This window comes from Podarcis gaigeae (assembly GCF_964106915.1).
Source record: "Podarcis gaigeae genome assembly, chromosome: 2".
Lineage (NCBI taxonomy): Eukaryota > Metazoa > Chordata > Lepidosauria > Squamata > Lacertidae > Podarcis > Podarcis gaigeae.
In genome coordinates, this window is record NC_139679.1 from 46342496 (window position 1) to 46355108 (window position 12613).

Consider the following 12613-nt stretch of genomic DNA (forward strand, 5'->3'; position numbering starts at 1 on the left):
ACTGTTTAATAAACTCTGCGTTATGCTTCTGTATTTGGTATGTACCATTTGAATCCTCACTCTGGATAGTTTATCTGTATATCAACATGTTTAGTTTGGTTTCGTCATTTACTGAAATCGATACAAAGAGGCCAGAAATAAATAAATAAAAACAACCTGGTGCCAGAAAAAAGCACAATGCCAATGCCAACCTCCCTTTGGAGGTAAGTGGTGTGCTTGAGTTTGTGTGGGAATGAGCAGTTCCACAATCCTACCCTGGGGAAATGTGGTTTGGCTCAGTATTTTAGAGCAGCTGCCCTTGTTGTGTGATGATCTCCTGATGCTTTATAGTATAACCAGATTTTAGCTCACCACATGTCTGGTGCAACACTGACAGTTTTAATAAAACGTCTGCCTTGTAAATAAGCCCATAAAAGTTACTAGCTTGCAAAAAGAAAAAGAATTGTACTAGCATTGAGGGCCGGCTCTGCCCCTCCTCTAGCAGCCCACTGTATTCCTCTGCTTGGCATGGAAGAGGGAGTTTCCTCCTCTGGCAACCAACTCACTTTCTGTGCTGGAATGATTTCGTGGTACTTCATTCCCCGCCCTCCTCCAGCTGACTCACTTGCTTTTATTCCATGCCTGCAAGAAGGTTCCCTATTGCCAGCCAGTCATATTCACCATCCAGGCCCCTCTAATAGCGTACATGTCACCTATTCACTTTGTTTCAATTTCTGGCAACTGCACTTCTACTCTGCCCCTAATTTTAATATTACGTGTGACCCATTTGATTTAAATTTATTAGGATGATTATTTGACTGAAGGGAAGAATAAAGCAATAAAGTGCTGCACTTCATTCTTTTATTTCTTTGCAAATATTTCATGGTTAAAGCTGAAGGAAAAAAGATGTACGTTAATTTATTGCTCCAAGTTTAATTATCATATGAAATATAGAAAGCTGCTTTATTCTGAGTCAGAGCACTGGGGCATCTGAGTATTGTCTACACACCAGGGTTTCAGACAGCACAGCAGCCTTTCCAAGTCCCAACTTTAGGTGCCATGAAGTGAGCCTTGGGCTCTCTGCAGGCAAACGTATGATCTAACACCAGGGCCAGTTCAACAGATTGTGCCACCCGAGCAGTTCCCAGTGCCACCACACTCCTCTTTCTGTTGCTGTTTTGCCTGCTACATGCTTACTTTTTTCCCCTTTAGGTGCTTTGTTCATTGCAATAGACTTTCCACCTATCTGCCTTTCAATCTAGGAAGCACCAAACAACTTCAAACACACACACACACACACACACACACACACACACGCACACACAAAGTTTAAAAAGCATTTTTAGTCACCGTGGCAAATGGCCATGCAGGCAGAGGCATTGTCCCAACCACATTGCCCAGAAAGCCTCATCTGAGGAAGGACCTCAGGAGTGAGGCAGGAAGGAGGGAGGTGGAGTGAGCAATGGAGAGCCTTGCTAGTTGAGTGGATGGTCAATACCAGCAATAGGGTCAGGGTCAGGCTGGGCAGATAATAAGGCAAGCAAATGAGGGGTAGGAGAGGAGTTGCTAATCCATTGCTTCCCTGTGCCTGCTGCCCAAGCCAATGGTCTCAGCTTGTGTCATGAAAGCATGTCTGCCACTGAACTATGGCTTTTCCTATATCTTTCTCCTTCCCACTTGCTTTTTATGGAAAGTATGGTAATTTAATTGAGCTGATGGCGTGTGCTCTTTTCACATATGAACAAATTCCTGAAGGAGGCCAAGGCCATGAAGGCATCCCTTAGAGCAGAGGTGGTGAGGAACGTCAGGCCTGTGAACTGAATGCAGCACTCTCTAGCTTGACCTTGGGACACTTCCCAAGATCTGTCCCTCCAAAGGCCGCATCGACCAGCCTTTGTCATCCTAGAGGGTGTATGTGAAATGCGTTTATGTTTGTTGCTTGCTTGGGTGGAGTAATGAGGTGTAAAAAGCTCTGACTTTTGCATGAGTGGAATGTAGCCTACGACACAAAAGTAAGATTCACATCTGTTGTTCAAATCTGCATGATGGAGTGAGCTCCTGTTGCTCTGTCTCAGTTTCTGCCAACCTAGCAGCTTGAAAGCATGCCAGTGCAAGTAGATAAATAGGTACCGCTGGGGCAGGAACGTACTATCTGTGGACAAACGCTGGCTCCCTCAGCTTGAAAAGTGTGATGAGCGCCACACCCCATAGTTGCCTTTGATTGGACTTAGCTGTCCAGAGGTCCTTTACCTTTTATGTCCATTCACCCACCACTGACATGCAGCCCCTGTAAGGTTGACCAAGACTGTAATGGGTTTCAGTCAACAGACAAAAAAGAGTTCTCCAGCCTAATCCCCAAGCTTCTATTTCTGCAGTATTTGTATGTTTAACTAAGAGTTGCAATGCTTTCCAGAAAATCTCATTTATGTTGGAATAAGGTAATGGGGTGTTACATGATGGCTACATATAGACTACATAACATTTGCCACTCACTGTGAGTGCTAGCCATGTGCTTTTGAAGTCTATGGCAGAATTACCAAAGTGTATGTGTGTGAATTAGACATTAATTCAGTAGTACAGAGAATGTTTAATTTCCTGAAACTATGCTACTATTGACCTCTTTGGAAATGATTTCTTGTGGTGTTCTCCTGCTCCAATATCAAAATAAACAAAGCAAAACAATATAATCTAGACACCGGCACCTGGAATGAACTGGTGACTACTAGTAAAGAGAGGGGTTTTTTGGGAGGGGAGGTATCAGGCAATCATATGCTTGTTTGCTCATATGTTAAAAGTAAAGGGACCCCGACCGTCCAGTCGCAGATGACTCTGGGGTTGCGGCGCTCATCTCACTTTACTGGCCGAGGGAGCCAGCATACAGCTTTTGGGTCATGTGAACAGCATGACTAAGCTGCTTCTGGAGAACCAGAGCAGCGCATGGAAATGCTGTTTACCTTCCCGCCAGAGTGGTACCTATTTATCTACTTGCACTTGACATGCTTTTGAACTGCTAGGTTAGCAGGAGCAGGGACCGAGCAACGGTAGCTCACCCCGTCGTGGGGATTTGAACCGCTAACCTTCTGACCGGCAAGCCCTAGGCTCTGTGGTTAGGTCCACTTAATTCAGTAATTCAGGATTTACTTTCAAGTAATTGTACATACTATTTTTTACATAAACAAACCAAGAAACAACCAAGACTGTGCAACTGAAGCCCTAATTCAGTCAGAAAAATGTGATGCAAAGAAAGTACACTGTAAACCTACTCTCACCGTTTCAGGTTACATGAAATATCAACCTAACATTTTTAATTTTAAGACTATGGTAGCTTGAAGATAGAGCTACAAGAATGTCATCCTTATCCATCCTTATCCATTGTCGCTATAAGCAAATAGAGAGCTATATCTTAGACTTCTGGAGGAAGAGATCTCCACATTGGGCAAGCAGTTAATGAAAAATCCACCTTGTGTATTTAGGCTGCACATGTTTGGTATTTTGAAAAGGTCACCACCAAGAGACCAACACTGAGACACTGAGGAGATATATGCAACTGGGCATTAATTTTATAGGTATGTAAAGCTCATGTTCAAATGGGTGATGCATGCATTCCTGAATTGTTTTTCAGAATTATGTTTCAAGTAGCTGGCCTCACAGATTACCCTTACCATACTGAACCCACCTCCCACATTTGAAACAAAAAGCAGTGTGGACATTTGATGTGGGTTCTCTTAGAGTGCGATAAAATTGGAGATGTCCTCAACTGGATGCACATTGAAGGAGTTTTGAAATTAGCTGCTTGAAATACAACATGGGGGGAAAAACAAAGAAAAAAAATCAAGTGGGTGTGCATGCAGAACATGCATGCCTGGACCACAGGCCAATATATATCAAGCTTGATAGATGAAGTACAGAAAAGAAAAAGGCCCATATGATGGTTGATTTCCCTTTTTAATCCCTAGCAATAGGGTGTCATATACTCTTCTTATATATGCACAGGCAGGTTGTTTTTGGTTTTTTTAAAAAAAAGATTATATTTTCTTCACAACATGACAATATGTGTTTTCATCTCACTGCCTATATTTTCATGCTGTGTGTCCATGTTCATAAATATGGGCTAAATACAATGTACAATGGGCTCCTTGTTATGAGATAGCTTGAAAATCCGTACATACTTGGTAATTAGCCAAGACACACTAAAGTGTCAAATGTGGGTGTTTAGTGTAAATATATGTGAGGTCCAATTCAGAGAGAAAGCAAAGCTGCATTTCTATGATGCATTCTTAGGTGTAGGTCCTACTGAACTTAGTGCCTGCGTATCTTCCTTCAGTTCCATGGAAATCAATGGGGAGATAGAATCATAGAATCATAGAATCATAGAGTTGGAAGAGACCACAAGGGCCATTGAGTCCAACCCCCTGCCAAGCAGGAAACACCATCAGAGCACTCCTGACATATGGTTGTCAAGCCTCTGCTTAAAGACCTCCAAAGAAGGAGACTCCACCACACTCCTTAGCAGCAAATTCCACTGTCGAACAGCTCTTACTGTCAGGAAGTTCTTCCTAATGTTTAGGTGGAATCTTCTTTCTTGTAGTTTGGATCCATTGCTCCGTGTCCGCTTCTCTGGAGCAGCAGAAAACAACCTTTCTCCCTCCTCTATGTGACATCCTTTTATATATTTGAACATGGCTATCATATCACCCCTTAACCTCCTCTTCTACAGGCTAAACATGCCCAGCTCCCTTAGCCGTTCCTCATAAGGTATCATTTCCAGGCCTTCGACCATTTTGGTTGCCCTCCTCTGGACACGTTCCAGTTTGTCAGTGTCCTTCTTGAACTTCTTGAATAGCCAGTGACTAACTCTCTGGATGGAACGCAAGTGGCGCTGTGGGTAAAACCTCAGTGCCTAGGACTTGCCGATCGTATGGTCAGCAGTTTGAATCCCCACGGCGGGGTGAGCTCCCGTCTTTCGGTCCCAGCTCCTGCCCACCTAGCAGTTCGAAAGCACCCTTAAGTGCAAGTAGATAAATAGGTACTGCTTTATAGCGGGAAGGTTAACGGCGTTTCCATGTGCTGCGCTGGTGCTGGCTCGCCAGAGCAACTTCGTCACACTTGCCATGTGACCCGGAAGTGTCTCCGGACAGCGCTGGCCCCTGGCCTCTTAAGTGAGATGGGCGCACAACCCTAGAGTCGGACACAACTGGCCCTTACGGGCAGGGGTACCTTTACCTTTACTAACTCTCTGGATGGGGAAATGGAATTTTCAGTGAGAAAGTTTGGGTTCCCACTTTCTTGTGTCTTAAAAGAGAAGTGCCATTTTTAAAAACAAAACAAAACAAAACAAAAAACCTTCATAATTTATGAGGTACTCGTGTTTGTTTTTCATGGCTATCTGTGCCCAATCAACTCCATCTGAAACTCACAGTTTTAGATGGTGTACCAGATGAATCTGATTCCCATATTGCAGTCTCTATCAAATGGCAAACAAACTTCCTGAAGGGGCAATCTATATGACTTTCTTGCTCTCTCACACAGATGCATTTCATTATTGTCACACAGTATCAAATTCATTTCAGGGGCATCCCGCCATCTCCGCCCATAATAAACTGTTAAGGGATGTCATGCTCACATGATAAGCCACCACAACAAAAGCAAAGACCAGCATGGCAGAATGGTTTTGCAGTATAGCATACAAGAACGCTACTCTGTGGACCATGTTCCCAAACGTTAGGACTTCCTGCTTGCAGTTTACTACTATTAGCGTTGCCATTTAAGATTTCCAGTACCATGGAGAGCTCCCACCGGTCTTGAAAGTGAGGGCTGTTGAGCAATATCCTTCGACTGCATTACATCTGTTGTACCTTGCTTCTAGAAACATATATCCATTCATAAAATCTGACGCTGAATACCACAGCTGGGTAGTAAGGGAAAGGAGGGGGGAGGAAAAAGGGGTGATATATCTATGGGAAAGCGTGCGTGAGCCCAGAGAAAGGACCAGTATTTAATAGGGTATTACTGTGTCTTATTGGCCACCTGATGTTATTATTCTGCTGGGCAGTGACAGATGCATCCTTGAACAGGCAATGACATTGAAAGCCTGTTTGGCAGGAGAGGGGACTTTTATTCAAAGTGATATTAAAGAATCGCTTTCCTGCATCATTTGGCAAAGGCAAGTAAATTGTTCATTCAGAAACAGGACTGGCATGCGCGTAGGCACACACACTCACACTCACACTCACTCTTATGCACGCACACGCTGAACTGTCCAAACGTGGCGGGATGATAATAATAATAATAACAACCTATCCCCTTTAAAGCTCCGCTTCGCCTTGTCATCCCAAGAAGGATCACTTTAGACAAATATGTCGCCTCCCAATTATCAGTTGCCTCAAGGTGTGCCGAGAAACCCGGCTTGGGCGGCTTCTTTTTCTACGTCCTTCCTTCCTTCAGTTAGCAACACATCCCATCTCTGGCTATATATATAAGATCGCTCTGTTCAGCCTTCCTAATAATATGCAGGCGATGGGTATGCACAGGAACGAGAGGGAAAGGCATCTTTTAACGATCCCCACTTCCCCTTCATTCATATGTATGAACCGACTGAATATTTGATCAAAAGATTGAATAACAAGAAAGGCAGATCGGAGAGGGTGGGTGATTTTTTAAAAATTTTTTATTTAAAAAAAAAACTTTGAAAAAAATTATTTATTTAATAAACCGCAGCGGCTTTCAAAATAGACTGCTTGGTCAATTGCATCTTGTCCGGAGCTTGCAAAGCGTCGCTCTCCCACCCCCTCCCTCCGGTCCTAAAAATATCCCCCCTCCCTCCTCCCTCCAACCACCCCCACCCCCAATAATAATAATAATCGCGCTGCAGATTGTAGAAAGGATTTGAGTGTGCAGCCAGAGAGAAAGGGATTAGAGAGCGAGAGAGAGCGAGAGCGAGAGAGCTGGAAGTTAAACTGTGCTGCATATTAAAAAAAAAAAAAATGGGCGGATTGGTCTCTAGCTGAGAGCTTGGTACCACCTTCCTTTCTAAAATAAAATCTGCCTGGCATGAAGTCACAGCCTATTTCACATCCGGTTTACCCCGGGACGTACTACTACTGTCTTGGTAAAGAGCAACGCTTTTTGTTGTAGAGCTGCGATCTGGATCCCCGGGAAAGGGAATTTGGGTGTTGGAAATCGGAGAGCAAAGCGGCGGCGGCGGCAGCAGCAGCAACAGCGGCGGCAGCGGCGGCGGCGGCGGCGGCAGAGTCCATGATGGCTGAGAGCGCCTAAATGAGTGAGCGGAGCAGCCGGTTCTTCGCGGCTCCCAGGCGCCCTCTCCCCTGCCAGCAGCAGCAGCCGCGGCATCTTGGGCGATTCTCCCAGGCGATTCTCCCGGACTTTGCCAGCACCTCGTTGGGGTCTCCAGGTAACGGTGCCTTTCTTCCCTTTTGCCTGAGCATCTGCTGAGCAGCTCCGTTAGCTGCCCCCACCCTCCCCACCCGCCTGCTTTTCCCGGGAAGAGCATTCCGTGGATGGAGGGGACTGGCTGCGCTGGCTGCTCTCCTAGCAGGTACCTGGTGGGCACGATTCGCGGATCTCTCTCTCTCTCCCCCTCGTCTCTACCCACCCACCCCACCCCCACCCCCCTACCCAGGTTGAAATTCCGCAGCGATCGATGGGCAATTGATAAGCGGGTTTGTGGAGGGGGGAGAAGGAGAGGCGATGGAGATGGGGGTGGGGGGAGAGAGAGATCATTGGGAAGCGATCTGCTAGCAAAACAGCAACAAGAATGGCTTGCATTTTGCAGGTGGTGGGGAGGGTGGTGAGGAGGGTGGCTTTCTCCCGGAGAGAGGGAGGGAGGATATAAAGTTGCTATACCGGCAAGGGGGGGGGAAAGCCCCCACAACAATCCCCACACACCACAAGTCTCCACCACAGGCATTAGAGAAGCAGGCAAGACCGCGGAGCCGAGGTCTTCCGGAAAATGCCTCTCGGTATTATTGGATGTGGGTTTTAACGGATGTGCCTAACATGGAAGACCGGGTGTGGGGGTATCTCCCCCCCCCCATGCTTTTGCTCTTTCATTTTGAACTATTAAAAGAGAGAAAAATAATGGTGGTGGGAAGGGGAGGGGGAGAAAGAGGAGAGAAATGGGGAGTGAATGGGAGGAAGAGAAGGCATTTTTCTCTTTTGGCACTTGGGGTGTGTGTGTCCCCTTTCCACAGGCTGCATCCACAGGCAATTATTTCTAATGATTTGGTGACTTTCTTTATCGATGCCTTTATTTATTTATTGCGGGGGGGGGGGTCGGAGGGCGAGGGAAGCGAATTGACACCGGCTGGCATTTGCAAGATTGCTCGGGCTGAGGAAGAGTGCAAAAGTTATTGCTGAAAGGGAGACGATGCTCTGGGTGGATTTCATTCGTTTTGTTTTACCTGGAGACTGGAGATGCCACCCTCGTTTTTGCAGGGGGAGCAGCGCGATTCTCTAAGCATCCTCCTGCCGTGAGGGTCTCTCTCTGTCACTGCCTTGCCACGACTGTCCATTTGGAGAGGGCCCCCCCCATCTATTGCACCCTTCCTCGCGTTTAGCTTTCAGCTTTCCTCACGCGCCAAACACAGCTCTTCTGTTACGCTGCCTCTCCTCTCCATGCCGTCTTGTGTTGATAGGGTCGTGTTGCCTGAAATTCGGCTCCTCGGTTCCATTGCTTTCCAATAGTCTAGTCAGTCCAAGTGCAGGAGAGGAGAGGAGAAAAATCTTGGGTAAGAACAATGCAAGTGAAGTGTATTCCAGCACTAGACACAGACTAAGAGGAAGGCAGCAACAGTATTTGCCTAAACAGACCAGGCTGCTTCCAGAAATATAATCTATAGTTTGAGACTGGGGTGGATGGGGGAACAGAAGAAGTGGGGCAGACTCTCTCTTTGCACATTAATTGGAACTGGGTTGGGCTTAGTCGTGAGGTGGGGGGTGAATGGAGACTTTTGTAACATGGGTGTCCTAACAACAACAACAACAATGGAGAGAGAGAGCGATTTTGGAGAAGACAACGTGCATGCAGTCATCAGCACATGATTTGATTATGGTGCATGCCCTTTAGATTGATGGAAGCATCAATGTGCATGGCCAGCAATGCAATCCTAGGGGGGAAAGACATTATCCTGCTGCTAAAATTGCTTGGTAGCAAAGAAGGCATGCATGGAGATCCCTCCAGAAGTAAGTTCTCACCACAGGACCTCCTGTGAATCTCCATGACCTCAGGGGACACCCTTTCCCTCAGCACTGAATGAGACAGTCAAGGGACACTTTCTCACTCATTAAAACTAAAATAATATTTAAATTCTTTCTGGTTATTTTATGTTGCCAGCAGAAAGATAGATAAAGCACTCAAAAGATAAAGCACTCACAGATAAAGCACTCAAAAGTAGTAGAACTTAATGAGAATACTTTTTTTTTTTTTTTGAGTGCCAGGGCACTTTAAGCACCAGGTAGATCAGATGGAACTAAATGAAGAACCCAGCCTCTGGAGTGTCTAGAAATTATTAGATGTACTATGGATGGGGCCATTTTCTTTTTCTCTAAATGGTGCACCATTGTGATATCACTGCTTGACTTCAAGGCGAACCATCCAAAGTTCTTCTAGACCTGTTGTGTCTTCAAACAGTTTTCCCAACTAAGAAATGTTGACTTGTGTTTTTATTTTGTTTTCAGCTGAACATCTGTAATCTACCATGAAGAGGATGCATCTTCTCTGTGACCGCCTTTGGGCCTGGGTTCTCCTTATGAGCACACTAACTGGACAAAGGTGGGGAAAGAGTTTATTTTTTTTTTAAAAAAATTCATTAATATAAGTATGGAACTCTTTTTCTATTGGTTGCATCAAAAGAATAAGAAAGAAGCAGCACATGCACTGGGCTACTACTAATTGTATGTGGGGGAAGTTAATCCTGCTCAAATCCCAGCTAAGTCAAAATACGAGAAGATTGAAAGAAAACTACAGTTTGCATAACATCTTTTAATGCAATTGCTCTTCAAAAAAGAGTTCAGCAAGACTACTTTACCCACCCTAAGGTTAGATTAATGATTTAAATGCAGCTAAAATTAGATAGGCCTTTGCACAGATAATTTTTGCAACCATTTATTCTGCGCAGAGGGGAAACCACAGCTTTGCTTTAGCAATTTATACAGAGATTTCTTCATTGTCTGTTTTCACTGAAATTAGCAGGACTGCAGACTCTAGGACTGGACCTTACTTGTTAAGTAGTTGCTCTATAATACTGAGTTTGAGCCCATCTTCACTTTCTGGAAGTGAGTTCCATTGAACTCAATAGGATTAACTTCTGAGTAGAGGTTCATAGGTTTGTGCTGCTAAAATACATTGGGTTTAAAAAATGTGAACAATTGTGCCTAAATATTGTAGTTGTGGATTTGAAATTTTGGGTATGGTTTGACACCATGCATGAGAAGGATGCAATCTAATTGCATTATTAGACACGGGAAATTGGTCACTAACATCAATAGAATGTGAAATACACTTCAAACATACTGAATGGGGGATGGGGAGAATTCTTAGACTTTGAAATGTGCATATAAGAATCACCTCTATCAATAATGCATATACTGAATATATCATTGGAAATACGTTTTCATTCTGGATAACGAATTATAGGTACAGAATTGTTCCCCATAACTCCCTTCTCCTTTATTCAGCAGCATTATATAAATCATTCCCAGGTAACGGTGTAAATGTGTGTTTGTGCAATGAGTTGGGGCAGAGGATTTTTGAATTTAGCTTCAGCATTTATTCTAAAAGAACAGGACAATAAAATAAATATAGAAGCAAAAGATGTGTACAGCTCTATTTCGCACAGCTGATGAGTGATGAAGGAACAAAAACACTGGTTTCCTAAAGGAAAGGGGAACAGGAGAACTTTGACCCGTGGATATCTTCCTCTGTTTTGCCATTTTCTCTTTATCATGTGCTGATGTGTATGTTTCACTGGAATTGTGGATTTGGAATTGGGAATCAAGATGCATTTGCCTGCTTTTGAAAAATTTTATGAGGTGTCACTATTATAATGACCTGTAGATGGAGTCAGTGCACAGTGTTTTATTATACAGTTGTTTAGTATGGAACCACAAACACAGGCACTGACATTTTCCTTCAAGATGTTCAAAATACACTGAACACCCCCCCCTTAATTTCATAGATAAAATCCTTGCACAGGTTTGTCTTATGGCTGTTTAGAGATCAATAACACAAAGAGGGCCAGCCAAATGGAAGGCAGGGTCACAAATTTGTAATCCGACAGTTGTGATTATAAATGGCATTGCCAATGCTTGTGAGAGGTTGGGCTTTTTTAAAAAAGAAAAAAGAAAAAGAAGGAGGACTGGTGGATTGTGTCAAAGAGAAATGGTAGGAAACACTGTAAATTTCACATTTCAAATGTTTTGTTTTATGATGGTGGAGAAAGGGGCTTGTGTTCGCATTACATAGAGGCCTATTCAGAAGGAGACATCTGCTCAGAATGTTTATCTGAAAAAAATATCAAGACTTCTAAGTTGATGTCTTTAAAAGCATCACGTTCAGGAAATAGGTATTATCAATTGTATCTTCACAATGTTGCCAGTAGTATGTCACTTTGATCTTTATCTCTCATAAACATATGCATGCATTTATCAGTACATTTTCAATGATGAGCAAATTCTAGAATATAATTGAGTATACTAAGGCTGCAGTTCTATACCCAATTTCCTGGGAGAGTGGTCCACTGAACTCAACAGGACCCGCTTCTGAACGGACATATATAGGGCTGTGTAGTAAAGCACACCAACTGGATTGCCCATTGAAATTAATGTTGCTTAAACCAATCACTGTTCACATAAACCCCATTGGTTTCAATGGGACATAACAAGGCCTATACATTTCAGATTTCGCCCATTGCTCTTACCCACCATCATTCAGATATAGGCATTGAAGAACAGCTTGGTTCCTAAGAGTCGTGTCCACTGGTCTTTCTTCAGAGAATTGTGTTGGCATTTAGATTAATGGCACGTGACCAGGAGAAACACACTGAAGATCCTGCTGATTATGGAAAATGTAGTACAATAATTAGGCATCAGGACGCTTCTTGCTTCCACTTCCAAGGAAAAAAATGGGCCACTGCATTTCTGCAGGAGTTTGACTACATTGTACTTGAAAGGCTTTGGTACGTCTGAAAACCACATGGCAAACACGTGTCAGGAAGTCTTTACCAGATACAGCTCTTGGGGACATGTTGATATTGTGTCTCCAAAAGTGCAAATGACCTTCAGATGCTACAGAAAAGATGCAATTAGCGTATGAAGGCAATGCAGAGACCCGTCTTCTCTGGAATGTGGCAGGTGGCCCTTAACAAACTATATAGGGTAGTACACTCTTGTTCCTTACGAGTAGCAAAAAAAGAAAAGAAAAGAACCCCCCCTTTGATGTTTAAAAATAATAACAGGGAATTTAATAAAAATCCATCAGTTTGCAAAGGTGTACTTAGGATAGGAATTATATTACACCTCTAGTGAACTGATTATGTACTTTGTGGTTTTATATTCTGATTTTATCCTATGAACTGCCCTGAGACCTTTGGGTATAGGGCAGTATATTCTAACAACA

The 12613-nt window shown here is 43.8% G+C and overlaps 1 protein-coding gene across 6 annotated transcripts in view; it reads left to right on the forward strand.

Moving 5' to 3' along the window:
* Positions 1-6527: 6527 nt before the first annotated feature.
* Positions 6528-12613, forward strand: part of GABRA1 (gamma-aminobutyric acid type A receptor subunit alpha1) — a 36335-nt gene continuing 30249 nt past the window's right edge. Inside the window, exons 1-3 of one of the 6 annotated variants that reach the window (XM_083719425.1) lie at positions 6528-6623; positions 7114-7390; positions 9676-9769. In XM_083719425.1, coding sequence (XP_083575551.1) covers positions 9696-9769 — 74 coding nt within the window. In that variant the 5' untranslated portion in view covers positions 6528-6623; positions 7114-7390; positions 9676-9695. Of the gene's footprint in view, positions 6624-6880; positions 7391-7438; positions 7535-7844; positions 7959-8123; positions 8203-8338; positions 8727-9675; positions 9770-12613 lie in introns of those variants that run through there. The other 5 variants (XM_083719426.1, XM_083719427.1, XM_083719428.1 and 2 more) reach the window with 5 other exon arrangements.